Genomic DNA, 16,965 nt, shown 5'->3' on the forward strand with positions numbered 1-16,965 from the left:
GCTTGGCCTTTTTCCTGTTTGGGGTTTTTTTCCCCATTTTTACTCTTTACTCAATCACCAAAGTTTACATGGTTTGAAAAAAATCACATTGTTGGTATAAATAGTAGTTGGTTTTGCTGGGCTGATAAGGCAGCCACCAAAAGTAATTTTTCTAAGGAAAGTTAAAGGTCTTTTTTTCTTGCTAATTGTAGGTGTGAGCATTAAGCCTTTTCAGGATAACAAATACTGGTTCTACAGGTGCATAATTGCTCACCTAACATTCTAGAGATGGCTTATATTTCGAAGTGACCAAGTAGTTGAAGAAAACTTAATAATACTTAGGTAAGGCAATGATGCCTGCTCTTAATTATCAAATTTAGTAACTTAACTGGAAACATATCTCTTTTGTGTTTCAAATGTTCTGTTTCTAATCTTGATTCTTTCATAACTAGCTGTGCGATCCTGGAACTATCTTAACTTCTCATGTGAAAAACAAACAGGGTTGCAACGCTTCAACAATATCTATGACACGAAAGGCAAGAAGAGGTAAGGACTATTCCCGGCAGGTGACAACTGAATGCAGAATGTGATCCTGGGCCAAATCCAATAGTGAGGGAAAAAAGCAATGAAAGGCACTATCGGATCAACTGACAAAACTGAAACATGGATGGTAGATTGCTACCTTTCCTGAAATTGATAACTATACTGTGATTCTGTAGAAAAATGTCCTTGTCCTTAGGAAATACACACTGAACTATTTAGGATTAAAAGGACGTGATGGTTTCAACTTTCAACTGGTTCAGAAAAAATATGTATACATATATATATGTATATATATACACACACACCCACATGTGTGAGCACATGTGGGTGTGTGTGTTGAGAGAGAAAGAGAAAGAGAAACAGAGAGAGAGGAAAAAATGACAAAGCAAATGGGGGAAACATTAACTGGTAAATCTGGGTAAAGGCAATATGTAAGAGTTCTCTGTGATATACTTGAAATTATCCTGTGAGCTTAAAATTATTTCCAAACACATAAATGAATAAAGGGGTTGGACTAAATTATGAATTTAAAATTCTAAAATTCTATGGACTGTTGTCGCTGTCCTTCATAAGTTTACAAGCAGCAACAGAAGTGCCAAGCCTGTGGGGTGTGGGAAGGAGCTCCCCTGAGGGCTCCTTGTTGAACGAGATGCAGAGCAAACACCTGCAGTGTCATTTGCCCTCTCCTCTATAAGCTTTGTGACTGGAAAGTCCAGTTCTGAGATACTTCAACAGAGCCTCTCTGGCACGGTGCAGGCCCTCCTCTCCTCTGATGACTGTGGGAAGGGCACTGTGCCATCCCAGGAGGGCAAGGAAGCTGACCCTGGCACCATCAGACCCCTGCTCTGCCCCTGACTCACCATTCAGAACAGAGGCCCCAGGCCTTAGGAGGAAAGAAAGGACCATCGTGTCCTCACTCTTGTCTCTCTCTGATGGACATCAGCTTAGAGCACTGCTGTATGCTTTCAGCTTTGTTGTGTCTCGTCTTTTCTTAAAACTGTCCTCTCTCTGATAGCCATTTCAAGGGTTTATATGGCCTCATTGCCCACAAAATTCTCCTTCGTATGAGGCTTCTCAGGGTACCATTTTTCTATACCAGTGAGACCTGGATCATCAAAAGATGAAGCCCAAAGTCCTGTGAACCACTGGTGGGGAAAATAAAGTTACCACTAGCATATGTACCCTTGGAGATAAGGAAGCTATTTATTTGAGTATTATCCACTGTTGGAAATGTTTTATTTTTTATTTTCTTAACCATTTTTAAAATTGAAGTCTATTTAATTTACAGTGTTGTGTTAGTTTCAAGTGTACAGCAGTGATTCAGTTATACATATATGTATCTATTCTTTTTCAGATTCTTTTCCATTATAGGTTATTATAAGATATTGAATATAATTCCTTTGTAGGTCCTTGTCGTTTATCTATTTTATATATAGTAGTGTGTACCTATTAATCCCAAAGCCCTAATTTATCCCTCCCCCTGTTTCCCCTTTAGTAACCATACTTTGTTTTCTATGTTTGTGAGTCTATTTCTGTTTTGTAAATAAATTCCTTTGCATCATTTTGTTAGATTCCACATATAAGTGATATCATATGATTATTTGTCTTTCTCTGTCTTATTGTACTTCACTTAGTATGATAATCTCTAGGTCCATACATATTGCTGCAAATGGCATTATTTCATTCTTTGTCACAGCTGAGTAATATTCCATTGTATATATGTACCACATCTTCTTTATCCATTAATTTGTCAATGGACAATTAGGTTGCTTCCATGTCATGGCTATTGTAAATAGTGCTGCAATAAACACTGGGGTGCATGTATCTTTTTGAATTAGAGTTTTCATCTTTTCCAAGATATATGCTCAAGAGTGGGATTGTAGTGGGATCACATGGTAACTCTATTTTTTAGTTTCTTAAGGAGTCTCCATATTGTTCTCCTTAGTGACTTCACTGACTTACATTCCCACTGACAGTGTAGGAGGGTTCCTTTTTCTCCACACCCTCTCTAGCAATTATTATTTGTAGACTTTTGTAGACTTTTAAATGATGGCCATTCTGACTAGTGTGAGGTGATACCTCATTGTAGTTTTGATTTGCAGGAAATGTTTTATTTTTTTCTTTTTGGAATATCCAAAAAATATGGGTCAGTATTAATAGCCTTCAAATACATGGAAAAGGTGGTGGATACAAAGATTTCTTCTACTGCCATCATGAACTGCTGCAGGCTAGGAGCTGCGTCTCACTCATCCGTGAGCTCCTCACAACATCTAGCAGTGGTGAGTTCCAGAAACAAAGCAATGAGCCAGCACTGCCACTCGGAAACTTCAGTTGAAACAGTGCTCCTTCCCTTCAGATCAATCAGCCTGGACTAAATTATTATCTGCTCTTTTTATTTATGGAGGAAAATTGTCAGGAGTCAGGGGCACCGTTTATCTGACCTTCGGAGGGTCTTTCTAACCGAATGATCTCGGGTGGTATTTGTATAATATTCAAGTAGATAGATACGTCCAATAATTCACAAATATAGAAGTCATTATTTTAATACAATAGTTGGGAATACAATGTGAATAACATAAGCCTGAGATTTAAATGTTTTTGAAGAAAAATGCAAATAAATGGGGGTAACCAGGCAATTAGATTAAAGCAGTTTGGCCAGTGCCAACTGGAATGTCTACCTAATGTTGACAGTAACACTGTTTAGAAAATCAAGGTAATTAACTCTTGCTGACACTGACTGAAAACTGGCTAAATTAGATCCCTGAAAAGAGCAGGAAGAAAGGAGAATTGGGGACACAGTTGTATGGACACAAAAGGAAACTCATGAGGGGAAAGCAAATCTGCTTGAGGCTGGGGGAATAAAAGGAAAGGAGAAGAAAGGGAAAGACACGCATGATGTAAAACTCCTGTTCTGGGCTTCCCTGGTGGCGCAGTGGTTGAGAGTCCACCTGCCGATGCAGGGGACACAGGTTCGTGCCCCGGTCCGGGGAGATCCCACATGCCACGGAGCGGATAGGCCCGTGAGCCATGGCCACTGAGCCTGCGCGTCTGGAGCCTGTGCTCCGCAACGGGAGAGGCCACAACAGTGCGAGGCCCGCGTACCGCAAAAACAAACAAACAAGCAAAAAAAAAAAACTCCTGTTCTTTTCCTCAAGGTTTCAGACGACTTTCAGATGGCACCACCCCAGTCACCTTTCTCCCCACTCAACCCTTCACCTCACCACAAAATGTACAACAAAAGCAGTTGAGAAGAACAGAGCAACTAGATGGCGAACCACCTCCCACAGAACCTCTAAAATATCTGAATCTTGAAATGGGCCTGTCTGCACTTTGTTTGGTCCATGGTAAATTCCCAACAAATCTGGACTAATAAAATATCCTTGAAAAGTGAGTCTGCAGAGTTACAAGTTTTAGACAGATGGTGGGAGCCAGACTAACAACAAGGAACTGACTTTTCCTCTTTGGTACCACCACTTGGTTGTGTAACATGTTCAAGCTGATGGGATGGCTATTTAAGTCAGAGTAATACACTGCAACTAATGCTTTCAAAAACCATGAAAAACCCATCTCCCAAACTTCCAATAGCTTGGTGAGGTTCTCCTTAAGCTTCCAAACAATGAAGATCAGTCAATGTCAGTACAGAAGAATTTTTACCCACAAAAAATTTTTTCAGTCAAGTCTGTTAATACTGGTTTATTCACAGCCCAACCTCCTGAAGACAGCAAACAGTGGTATTGGTTGCCCTCTGCAGTAGGCTGGTGAATTCAGCAAAGTATCAAGATCAAGAAAATGCCAAATGCATGTAACTAATTCTCCTTGAAATCCAGAAATGCTGGCAAGAGAATGAGTTCTTAAATCTAGGAATTTTTTTTTAATAATGTCTTTATTTCTTCTGGTTTGATCATTCTCCTTTCTTTTTTTTTTTTTTTTTTTTTTTTGCGGTACGCAGGCCTCTCACTGTTGTGGCCTCTCCCATTGTGGAGCACAGGCTCCAGACACGTAGGCTCAGTGGCCATGGCTCACAGGCCCAGCCGCTCCGCGGCATGTGGGATCTTCCCGGACCGGGGCACGAACCCGTGTCCCCTGCTTCGGCAGGCAGACTCTCAACCACTGCACCACCAGGGAAGCCTCTCCTTTCTTTTTCTTTTTAATTTTTATTCATTTATTTATTTTTGGCTGCATTGGGTCTTCGTTGCTGTGCATGGGCTATCTAGTTGCGGTGAGTGGGGGTTACTCTTCGTTGTGGTGCGCGGGCTTCTCATTGTGGTGGCTTATCTTGTTGTGGAGCACGGGCTCTAGCTACGTGGGCTTTAGTTGTCGTGGCGCGCAGGCTCAGTAGTTGTGGCTTGTGGGCTCTAGAGTGCAGGCTCAGTAGTTGGGGCACACGGGCTTAGTTGCTCCATGGTATGTGGGATCTTCCCGGACTAGGAGTCGACCCTGTGTCCCTTGCACTGGCAGGTGGATTCTTAACCTCTGTGCCACCAGGGAAGTCACTTAAATCTAGGATTTTAAAGTTGAGGGTATGTGGGGAAGTAACACTCTACTCAACCCCAACCCGATGTTCGACTGTCTATGAGGCAGAGTTAGCTGGCCTGTTGATTTTGAGACATCATGGGAAGGTCCGAGGCGAAGATCCTTTGATGCTGAATCAGTAGTCAACCACAGCAGCAATACTTAGAAGCTTCTCAGAGAGTTCTCCAGACTGAGAACTTCCATGGTGTGTGCTTTAAAAATCTCTACAGGGCTTCCCTGGTGGCACAGTGGTTGAGAGTCCGCCTGCCGATGCAGGGGACACGGGTTCGTGCCCCAGTCCGGGAAGATCCCACATGCCGCAGAGCGGCTGGGCCCGTGAGCCATGGCCGCTGAGCCTGCGCATCTGGAGCCTGTACTCCGCAACGGGAGAGGCCACAACAGTGAGAGGCCCGCGTACCACAGCAACACAACAAAATCTCTACAAATTATTTGAAACTATTCCCATCAAGAAATGGAGTCTAAATTTCCTTCCCTTAAATATGAGCTGGCCTTAGTGACTTGGATTCAATGAAGAAAATGAGGCTGGAAGTGACATGCTGTGACTTCTGAAGTTGGGTTATAAAAGGAGACAGCATCTGCCAAGCTCTCTCTTGAACTGCTCACCCTTGAAATCCGTCTGCTGTGCTAAGAGAAGGTCAGGCCAGTGGAGGGGCATGGGCATGTGTTCCAGCTGACAGGCCCAGCAGTGGTCCCAACCAGCAATCAGCATCAACCAGCTGATGTCACGGGTGTCACCTGAACCTTGTGAGTGAGGAAGCCTTCAAGAAAACTCCAACCTTGACTGGCCAGCGACCATCTGACTGTAATCACATGAGTGAAAACCATGTAGATGATGCCTGTCAACTCCCAGATCCATAAGAAATAGTAATAATAATGTATTGTTGTTTTAAGAAAGAGCCCTGCAAAACATGGCGTGTTGGTAAAGTCTGGCCTACAGCCTGTTTTTCTACAGCCAGTGATCTAAGCTAGGTTTGGTACATTTTTAAAGGGTTGTAAAAGAATCAGAACCAAACAAAGAAAAACATGCAACAGAGACCATATATGTCCCTCAAAGGCTAAAACAGTTATTCTATGGCCCTTTATAAAAAAAAGTTTGCTCACTACTGCCTTAAGCCACTAAATTTTTCAAAAGGTTTGTTTACAGCTATAGATAACTGGAACACATGGTACTTTTTGAACAAAATAAGTGTCACCAATGGGCAAATGCTGGATTTAGAGCACCATGAAAGTCACACTGAAAAGCCACAACTCAACTGCTATCTGCAAGTCAATACTTACCCTATCAATAGTTGCTATTGTACAATATTCTAATTTCATAAACACACCTGATCAGCCAAAGCAAAAGTGATGGTAATATGATTCGTCAACCAAGAAGAATATCTTAAACATGTATCTCAGATTTGATTCTAGATTAAACTTCAAATTCTCAGAGACTCATTAATAATTTTAGTAATAACTAAATTACTAAAATAGCTGGCATTTACTGAATCCTTACTATGTTCCAGATGCTGTTCTAAGCTATTTCATATGTATTACTTCAATTAAGGCTCATGACAACCCTTATTTACATTTTACAGATGAGAAACTGAGGCACAGAGAAATGATCTAACCTGTACAAGATCACACAGGTAGTAAGTCTGGAGCCAGGACTGACTTGCATCTGTGAAATTCATCACTGCATGATGCTGCTCCTCTCCAGAAAAAAATGTCTAATCAAGACACCCAGTCCTGGGTTAAAGAACACACCTGGCTTCCACAGGGCAGGCAGCACCCACACTTTCTTACCAGTCTTCCCTGCATGCTGCTAGTTAAGGGTGCTCTCCACCCACAAGGGATCAGGCCTGAAACCTGGGTCCCCATTTCATTCTGCTGGAACCTAGTACCTCCAATAGCACTAGCTTTTCTGTTGAGAATATCTGAAACTCTAGACTATCCCCAAACTACAGTTAGTTTTAAGCTGTTCTTTCCAAACCATCAATGTCTTCCTCACATTTTTCCTCTGGTTTCTGTCAATCAACACATGGAAAATTATGCTTGCCAAAGGAATGATTGTCAGGAGAGACACAACATAGGTTCTATGTTGCCAGCTCTTGGCTAAACAAAATCAACAGACCGACCAAGAGCCAGTGGTCCAAATCACTGTTAGGACCAGTGATCATGGAAAATGAAATCAGCATCAGTTTCCTCATCTGCAAACTGGAAGTGATGATACCTATCTTTATGATTTGTTGTGTAGCTAGTGCCAAGATGTATAAAGGGCCTAATCCAGTGTCTGGCATTCAATTAATGGTGGTTATAACTATTGTAATTTTAACACAGAATTTGCCTCTCTTTTAAAGAGCTGATAATTGGCCAATGACATTTCACTGAATAACTGGAAAAGCTGTTAATCACAAAGAAAGATCCAGATTCATGAAATCAGACACAGAGTAAGAGTTGCTGCTTCCTATTGGTTACACATCTTTAATCTCCCTTTGTAACAAGCCTTTTCACATTGGAAGGTGTGGTTTTAATTATCTATAAAAATATCTCCTTCACATTCTTCTTTCCAGCTGAACTTGGCACAAATAGCTGGAGATCAGTGTAAGAAAGAAAGAAAGGGCAATGCTCCAACCTGAACAACATGCAAGGCCACCTCAGCACAGTGACCAAAGGCACACACAGCACCTTGTCTACTCACCAGAAGGGAAAAATAATGAGGCGGCTGATGAAAAATACGATGGAGAAGATGAAAAACAGGATGTTACAGGTTTGCTTCCATCCGGCATAAGAAAACATCTTAGCAGACTGAGAAAATAGAAAGAAATTGCATTCAGATAGGGTGATATTCATGTAAAATTTTTAAATTAAATATTTATAAATTAAATTATACCTGGGATTTGCTTCAAAATCTTGGTGGGAGTTGGGTTATGGATGAGAAATAGCTGAAACAAGATTGGCTATATTGATAACTGTTAAAGCTGGATGATGGGTCCATTGGGCCCATTATACTCTTTACCTTGTCATATGTTTGAAACTTTGCATAATATAATGTTTAAAAAATTAGTTAGAATGACTGTAATATTACTCCTGTATTTCACAAGCACTACAAATTAGCATAATTAATTTTAGCATGTATTTTATCTGGGCATTTATTGAATTCCTCCATTTAACTGGGAGGAGAGCTGAATTGAAGAAAGGCTGGGATATGAGTGAAGTCCTGGGCTGGGCTGGGCATGTTGCAATCAAGGCAGCTACTTTAAGGCAGATGACAGAAGAAGTGGAGTTAGGAGGCAGCCCTTGGGGCCATGCCCTGGTTGAAGTAAAGTTTCAAGCACTTGATTTTCTCTACTTACTTTATGCTAGCCTGTAGTGCTCATATTATCTGTGTTGAGTGAAAAGAATTACAGAAAATGTTGTTTAATGTGGTACTAATGTAACGAGGATTTTCTCTTGCATTATCCAGCGGGGCCCAAGGCTGAATGGGAAAGAGTCTGAAGTTGGGGCTGGAAGGTGGGCAGGTGGGTGGTGTGGCTTAGCCCTACCAGTTTCAGAACTGAAATCACCCAGGAACCTCAAGGCCCATCTAGAACAAGAGAAGCAGCTTATTATATTTCAGGAATGGTTTACATTGCATTTTCCATACCTACCATGGGGTAAGAATGTGATCAGACTATGGGATTGGCAGGGGCCCAAAAGGGAACAGCCTCCATTGCTGAGACAGAAGTCTGGCATGCCAGCTGGGCAGGACTTGCGTATGGGGAGAAAGGCCAGAAGTTTAGAGGGCTTGGAATGGAGTGGGGAGCTGTTTGAAGGGTCAGAAGGTAGGCCAGGCTGGGAAGCTAGAGATGTGCATAGGCATGAAGAATGCTACTTTGCCCCCACTTGTAATGGCAAAGTAGCACTCCTTTGGGCAAATGCACACGTGGCCTATTCTGGGCTGTGCAAAGATGGATATCAGAGAGTAACCCCTCTCCTTTGCTAAGTATCAGTCAAGATACTGTTAAAGTGTTGGGTCCTGGATCTAAACTTAACATGCAGAAAACTAGAGAGGATCATGAAGATGCATGAAGAAGGCACAAGGTTGCTTATGAGTAAAAATTGTAGATGCTGAGGCTGTTCTTCCTTGCAAAGAAAGAACAAAGAAATGACCCAACAACTGTTTTAAGGAACATGAAAGATTAATAGTCTCCACCTTTAGGAAGGTCTAAACAGGGCTAAAAGTTGTACCATGTCTGGGTTCAATTAGAACTTGACTGAGAGGACAAACACTAAAACAAACTACTTGAGGAAGCTATGGAATAGGCACTCCTGGAGAATATAAAAAATCAGCCCCACACCACTATTCAATGTTGTTTCTACCACCAGCTGATGGAGGGTACTGGCCTCGCTCACTGAACCTCAAGTTAGATCCTGACTTGTGAATCAAGAATTATTGATGATCATTAACGACATGAAGCTGTTCTCATAGTTTACCCATGTAGGGACCTGAGTTTGACATTTCATTTTTCTTCTGTTTTTTACCTAAGGACCTCAGAACATTTTCAAACGATAGTGAGCTAAACTGCACAATATACCCTAAGAGGCAGATATGACTTCTCATGCTACAGCTGAGGATAGAAACAAAGCATTAAGTGATTTGTCCAGGTCACCTAGGGAGCTATGTCATGTCAATGGCAGGGTAGACAGGAATAACATGGTGCTTATTCCCAGTCCCAACACCTAACGCTCCCTTTTAGTAACACAATGAAACTGTTTTTACGGTGGACACACACCAAAGGCAATTGAACTAGAGGGTTAGAAGAATAGAGTAGCATAAAATTTTTAACTCATGGCCAATTTGGTCTTAATTTTCAGGCAGGGTTTCTGAGATATGATCGGAGAAGGAGGTAATTATAGCAGAGATGGCTACATTCAGAGAGCAACACACGGAAAAACTGGCACAATCCTTCTTCTGCTAAGCCACGTGTTGCCCTGAAGCACATATAATAATCTTGACCATTAGAATGGTATTTACATGTCTAATTACGATTATGTACAAGAAATACAATTCTGTACACAGCTAATATTTTAACAACAGCCAGTTGCTTTGAAATGGCTTCAAATGACTTCTGGTTATATCTAGAACAGGGTTTGGCAAATTACAGTTCAGCCTATGGGCTAAAGCTGGTCAGCCCTTGAGTTAAGAAGGGAAAGAATGGTTTTCACATTTTTAAAGGGGTATAAGAGAAAAGAAAAAACAACGAAAAAGAAAAATATGTGACAAGAGATCCTATGAGGCCCACAAAGCTAGATTTACTACCTGGCTCTTTACCAAAAAGTTTGCTGAACCCTGATCTAGAAGAACAAGATCTTATTAAATTAAATTTAATTTCTTCCATATCAACTTACATTCAATTATTAGCCCTTGAAGAGGCAATCCTGAATGCAAATGGGTTAGCATCATTTTCCCCGGCTTCATTATAAATGAGTATATTTAAATTATGAACAATGTGGCTCTAAGTACAGCAGGACCCACTGCCTCAGGGTAAACAGGAACCAAAGCACATCAGAAACATGTAGAGAAAACAATCCTAATTTTGCATCGTTCCTTATATTTTGTGTGGTTTGGGATTAGGAAGATTCTTGTTTTAATGTCCCCTGCTCTGAAACATTCCTTCCTTAGAAAATAGATGTCATTTAAATAAACATCGGCTCTCATTCCTTAAAGCTGGAGGAGGGTCCATGCAGGGAGGTGCAAGCATTCAGTGTGTATTTAGCTTTGCTTAAGTGAATATACGGTGCCGACCAACTTTAAAAATCTACAATGTCATAGTCCAAGTTTTCCGTTTAAAAGCTTAGAGTTCATTCCTTCTTCAGATACCTCAGCTTACCTCCTAAGCTAATATCTGCAGGCAACTTTCATAAGTGGAATCCCACAAATTAACCTCTCTCTCGAGTACCATGGAGAAAAAAGGTTAGAAACTAAAAACTGAAAGCTTTCCTTTCTTTGAGCTTGAAAGATCTGGGGACCTAGAGACATCTGCAGACTTTGGGTGTTTTCAGGACAGAGAGCTCTGCTAAATCACTCACAGACAATTCTTCCTGTGAGGAGTCACATTAAACCCAGGACATGGTATTGTTATTAGTTTTTTAATGGCAAACGTTTACCTCCAGCCAAATGTCGGCTGCATCGTGTAAAATCATCACGAGGGTCCCACTGCGAATATAATTAGCACACCAAGAGAAGCTCATCAAACTAACAGCAGCCAGGTGGTGGATGACATGAGCTAGAAAATCCTATATAATGAGGGGAAATGGAAACCATTAAGCAAATGCAGTTATTTCTCAATCACTGGAAGAGATAATAATAATAATAATTTTAAAACTAACAACTGACATCTGCATATTTTGAACTTTGTAAAATGCTTTCACGTTTATTCTTAAGCACAATCCTTGTGAGGGAGATATAACAAGTGTTATCCTCATTGATTAAGTCATTTAACTTTGAGATAGCATTGAATAGTTGTCATCTAAGTCCTAATATCTGCTGTTCTTCCCACTGTTCTACACTGGATATATGTACACACACACACACACACACACACACAAAGACATACATACACACCCAAGCATATTCCTGTGTACATTTACATTTATTGTTAATTCCCTGCCTAATTCCAAGACAAATATAATAAAACTACACAACTATTAAAATAAGAGTTACTGCATATGAAATAAGGAACAAATGAAAGTGGAATAACTACAGTAGCAAAATACTTCACACTCACCAGGATAGCTAAAATAAAAAAGACAAACAATAACAAGAGTTGGCTAGGATGTGGAGAAGCTGGAACCCTTATACATTGCTGGTAGGAATGTAAAATGGCATGGCTGCTTTGTTAGAGTCTAACAATTCCCCCAAAGGTTATACATAGGACTACTATGTAGTCTAGCAATTCCACCCCTAGGTATATACATGAGAGAAATAAAAATATATGTTCGTGCAAAAATTTGCGCATCAGTGTTCATAGTAGCATTATTCATAATAGCCAAAAAGGTAGAAACAACTCAAATATCCATCGATTGATAAATGCATAAACAAAATGTAGTATATCCATACAATGGAATATTATTCATTAATAAAAAGGAATGAATCATTATGCTAAGTGAAAGGAGCCAGATACAAAAAAACATATATTGTATGAGTCCATTTATATGAAATATCCAAAAGAGGCAAACGCATAGAGGCAGAAAGTAGATAGTGGTTGCCTGGGGCTGTGGAGGTTAGAAGAAATGGGGAGTGACTGCTAAAGGGTACAGGATTTCTATTTGAGGTGATGGAAATAGAACTGACTGTGGTGATGACTGCAGAATTCTACAAATATACTCAAAACCATTGCATTATGCACTTTAAATAGATTAATTGTATGGTCTGTGAATATCCTGATTAAAACGTTTAAAAAAACTTAAAGACTTCAGTTTCCTTGTAGCCAAAGTAAAAGAATAAACATGATAATAATAACAGCCTAATTTATTGAGTACTTACTATACACCAGAAAGTGCTTTGTATGAATTAACTTGTTTAATCCTCACAACAACTGGAGGAGATAAGAACTATTTTTAGCTCTACTCTATATATGACGAGACAGATCTAGTTTAGCAAATGTAACCAACTAGCTCAAGATGTTAATGAGTGAAGTCAGGGATCCAAACTTTGGCAATTTGACTCCAGAGCCTGTGCTTTACCTGACTCCTAATAATTTTATGTCTCTGAAGATGTGTATTTACAAATATATGACATATATCTACATTTAATTTTTGAAAAGGTGTCCAATGACCAGTAAATAATAAAGAGAAAGCAACTACTGAAAAAAATAAAAGGATCAAAAGTGGGAAAAAGACAGGATCATTACAGGATCAACCTACCTGAGTATATCTACGAAGACCTTCTAAATAATGATTATTTTCAATTCTATCCCTTGAGAAGATGACCCAATCAATTAAATTTTGATATGTTCTTAGCCTAAATTAATAACAGTTAAACTATAGCTATTATTAAGTTTTCTGAAAAAGGAAATCATTTCAATCAGATTTTTTCACAGTATGTTCCTTTGGTTTATTCTGTAAGTTTCTTTTCAGATCTCCAGTTGAGCAGCTGACTGGGCCCCTTAGTGATAGATTGTACACCAACGCTCACTCAAACATCATTTAGTCAAGCCAACTTGGTTTTATTTCCTTAATACTGAATTCAACTTAATTTTCAAATTTTGCTACAAACCAATCTTTTATATAGAGCGTAGCGTATAAAGTACATGCCAAGAGTATTTGTCATTTGATCTGTACTGCTAACATATATGAGGAAATCCGTGACTGCATTGAGAGTATAATATAATTTTCTGTACCAGCAAATAGGAATCAGTAACAACCAAACAGTTCCTAAAATACCACACTTTGTGACCTCAGAGGATGCATTTAGCATGCCTGTGACTCACTTTCCCTGCAAATAAAGCAAAGCTAATAGTACTTGAAGCAATGTTTTCTAACAAGGATCTTGGATGAATTAAGGAAAAAATGTTTTCAAAGTCACTGAACACATCAAAAGAATTATATAAAGTAGTCTGTAATCAACTAAAGGACGTGGCTGTAGAATTAAAACTACCAGCACTTTTCTTCTTTGCACTGAAGAATACTAAATTCCCAAACTAAAAGAAAGAAACAGACATCATAAAGGGGAGTTCTTTTCTTATTGAACAAGTGTAGAGCTTCAAAGTTAACGTTTCTATAATGTTTCACTACAAATACTTACCAAGGCACCAAAGTATGAGCATATTTGCACTATTCTTTGTGTTATAAAAGCAAAAAAGTTATGAACTGGAACTGAACATATATAAAAATATGATTTAAAGATTAGGATTTGGGGCAGGGGGATAAAAACTTTTGAAAAAAATGGATAAAGTAGTTTTGTAAATAAGACACTTACCTTCCTCTTGATATCAGAGCCAAGGCTAAATAAGAGAGACCAATAAAAACTCATCTCCAAAATGTAGTACCAGTACTGAGATGGCAGCAAGGGCTGAGAAAACAAGAGTATTCACTACTTTAATGTCACCATATAAACAACTCATTTTAAGGATTAAAACTATTGTTTATACCTATTTATATTCCACAGAATTCTCCCAAATAATAATGTTTTACATTTCAACTTCTGAGAAGAAATCAGAGACAACATTTTGAGGCATTTTGTTTCTAAAAAGGGAGACAAGAATTCCAAAGTCAAGTTAAATGTTTTGTTTAAAATTTAATAAAACTACAACAGGTGTAAAAGCATTCTTTTAGTTGAGTGAGAGTTAAATTAGAAAAATAATTTTAAAATCTTTACTTAAGAACAATGGAAAAGCTGTTCTGCTTGTCCCACAAAATACCTTGTTTTATATTTCTTGAATACTACTCAAATCTGATGTCCTAACCTCTTCTGTAGTGACAAGATGGTGATCCAAATTGGCCCATTCTCAAATGGGACAGTAATAAAATATATACAAATATTTAAGTACTCTAAAAATGTCTTCTGAAAAAAACAATGAAATTTCCATGGCTAGAATTTTCTTTAAAATAGGAGGGGCGGTATGCTTATTTTAGCTAAGCTGAGACATTATATTACTTGGTGTGATGGGTTGTAACATTAATGCCCTCAATGAATCTCACCTTCTCATATTCATGCCCTGGTACAGTCTCCTCTAACATCACCAGGAGGCCTTTGAATCTTGGCCTTTGGTCAAGGGGACATAGCAACTATGATGCAATCAGAGACCTCATAAGCACCATGTAAGAAACCTGAGCTATCCTGCTGGAGGTCACAAAGTAGAGCATCAAGGTGTCCACTGACAAAAATACAAATGAGGGCACCAGGGACATGTGATATGCCCTAGCCAGCCTGTCAACTAACTGAAAATGCATGAATGAACTCAGCTAACACCACATGGAGCAGAACTGCTTGGCTGAGCCTAGCCAAAATTGCTAATCCATATCATAAGCAAATAAATGGTTGTTGTTTTAAGGCACTAAGTTTTGGTGATGATTTATTATACACCAGCATATAACTGACACATCTGAGAAGTGAAGAGTAAAGCTAACACATTAAATGGAATAATTTTCTGGTCAACTCATCATCCTTGATAAGGCCAAGAAAGAATAAGAGTTTCTTCTTTCTTCTATGACAAACAAGCCTGTATGAGACTAACTCTCCTAGTGAGAACTACTTAAAAATATGGATAAAGTATGGATAAAGAAAAAAAAAAAATCTGTTTGAAGGCACTGGAGAACAACCAAGGCATCCAGAACCTGTGGAGCCAAGATTTCAAAGAGAAGAAAAATGCATTAAATGGAATCCTTTATTTCAAGTGCATCCTTAATTCAAGAAGTACTACAGACCCTAAGCAGGATAGTTTCAAAGAAAACCACACCTGTGTATAGCATAAAGTCTGCATTTGCTAATTTATAAGCAGTATAGAGCCCAGAGACTAAGAAGCAGTAGTTAAGTAGGACTTTTGGCAATCTCATAGTGCTAGGAAGCAAACTGGTATTCAGGGCCAGCCAGGGAAAAGGAGTCCTGGTAAATACTATAATCTTTTATTTAAAACCACTATAAGGGAATACCCTAGGAATATGGATAAGTTGTAAATACATCTGCCCTCACAAAGACTGGAGTCTATATTAAACCAGTTCAATCATAGATAAAATTTAAGGTGATCTGTCTCTACTCTGCTTAACAGAAGTGAAAGTAAGTCCTCTCAGGAGGTAGATAATACCATTTCTAAGCATTATTTTTCATATGCAATGTCTATCATTCAATCAAATGTTATCAAGCATAAGGAGACAGGAATAAGAAAGAAAATAGACCCACAAGTGAGCAAGATATTGGATTTATCAGACTCTGACTTTAAAATAACTTTAAAAACTAACCAGGTATTTAAAGTTATTTTTAAAAATTAGTGGGAATTTTCAGTAGAGAACTGGAATCCATAAAAAAATAATTAAGTGAAAATTTGAGAAATGAAAAATACCATAACTAAAATTGAGAACTCAAAAGATGTGTTTAAGAGCAGATTAGACACTGCTGAAAAAAGCACTAGTGAACTGGAGGACATGAAAGCAGAAAATATCCAGAACTGTGAAGGGTCTGAGATTTTACCCTACTTGCAAGTTAGCTTGCCATAGTTTCATGAATGCTGATAGAAGATATGAGACTCCTGGGTCAGAGATAAAGGATAGCTTATTATTCACACTAATACAGTTGCCAGAATATCAGTATTTGGGCCAGTTCTCCCATCCCAATTCCCATAGCTAAACAAAGAGGGTCAGGTGACATCTGCACATGCAGTGGGTTTTGCTACCAGAGAGGAACACTGAGCTAGGGAACCTAAATCTTTATAATGGACAGTGACATGCATACCAATTGCTCCAGAGGAGACATTATCTCTATCTTCCAAGGTTGCTTGCCATACAAACATCCTTGAAAAGACAGTACAGAATAAAAGTCAGTCCATGTATCACTTCATATGACATGCAGAAATGCAAGAGGTCTGTGGAGAACTGTGTCCCTATAGACTGAAGCAGTAAGGCAAGACGATGGAAAATATTAGGGAAAGCATAAGAGAGCTTCGGGACCTAGCATAAAAGTCTAACGTATTAGCACACTTGTAATTGGAATTCCAGAAAGAGAGGAGAGAGAGAAAAGAACAGAAGCAATGGCTAAGAATTTTCCAAAATAGACTTAAGACATCAAGCCACAGATTAAAGAAGTACTATGGACAATAAGCAGGATAAATTCACAGAAGACCACATTTATACATATCATATTAAAATTGCTAAAAGACAAATACAAAATATTAAAATCAGAGAAAAAGGACACCATTTGAAGAAGCAAAAATAAAACGGACAACTGAATTCTTA

At 39.0% G+C, this 16,965-nt stretch overlaps 1 protein-coding gene across 1 annotated transcript in view; it reads right to left on the reverse strand.

The window, feature by feature from the left end:
* Positions 1 to 16,965, reverse strand: part of CERS3 (ceramide synthase 3) — a 123,527-nt gene that overhangs the window by 52,311 nt on the left and 54,251 nt on the right. Inside the window, exons 7-9 of the mRNA XM_004271678.3 lie at positions 13,997 to 14,089; positions 11,185 to 11,313; positions 7,736 to 7,842 (exon numbers count right to left, since the gene is read on the reverse strand). Of these exons, the coding sequence (XP_004271726.1) occupies positions 7,736 to 7,842; positions 11,185 to 11,313; positions 13,997 to 14,089 (329 nt within the window). The remainder of the gene's footprint in view (positions 1 to 7,735; positions 7,843 to 11,184; positions 11,314 to 13,996; positions 14,090 to 16,965) is intronic.

Source organism: Orcinus orca, chromosome 2 (genome assembly GCF_937001465.1).
Source record: "Orcinus orca chromosome 2, mOrcOrc1.1, whole genome shotgun sequence".
NCBI lineage: Eukaryota > Metazoa > Chordata > Mammalia > Artiodactyla > Delphinidae > Orcinus > Orcinus orca.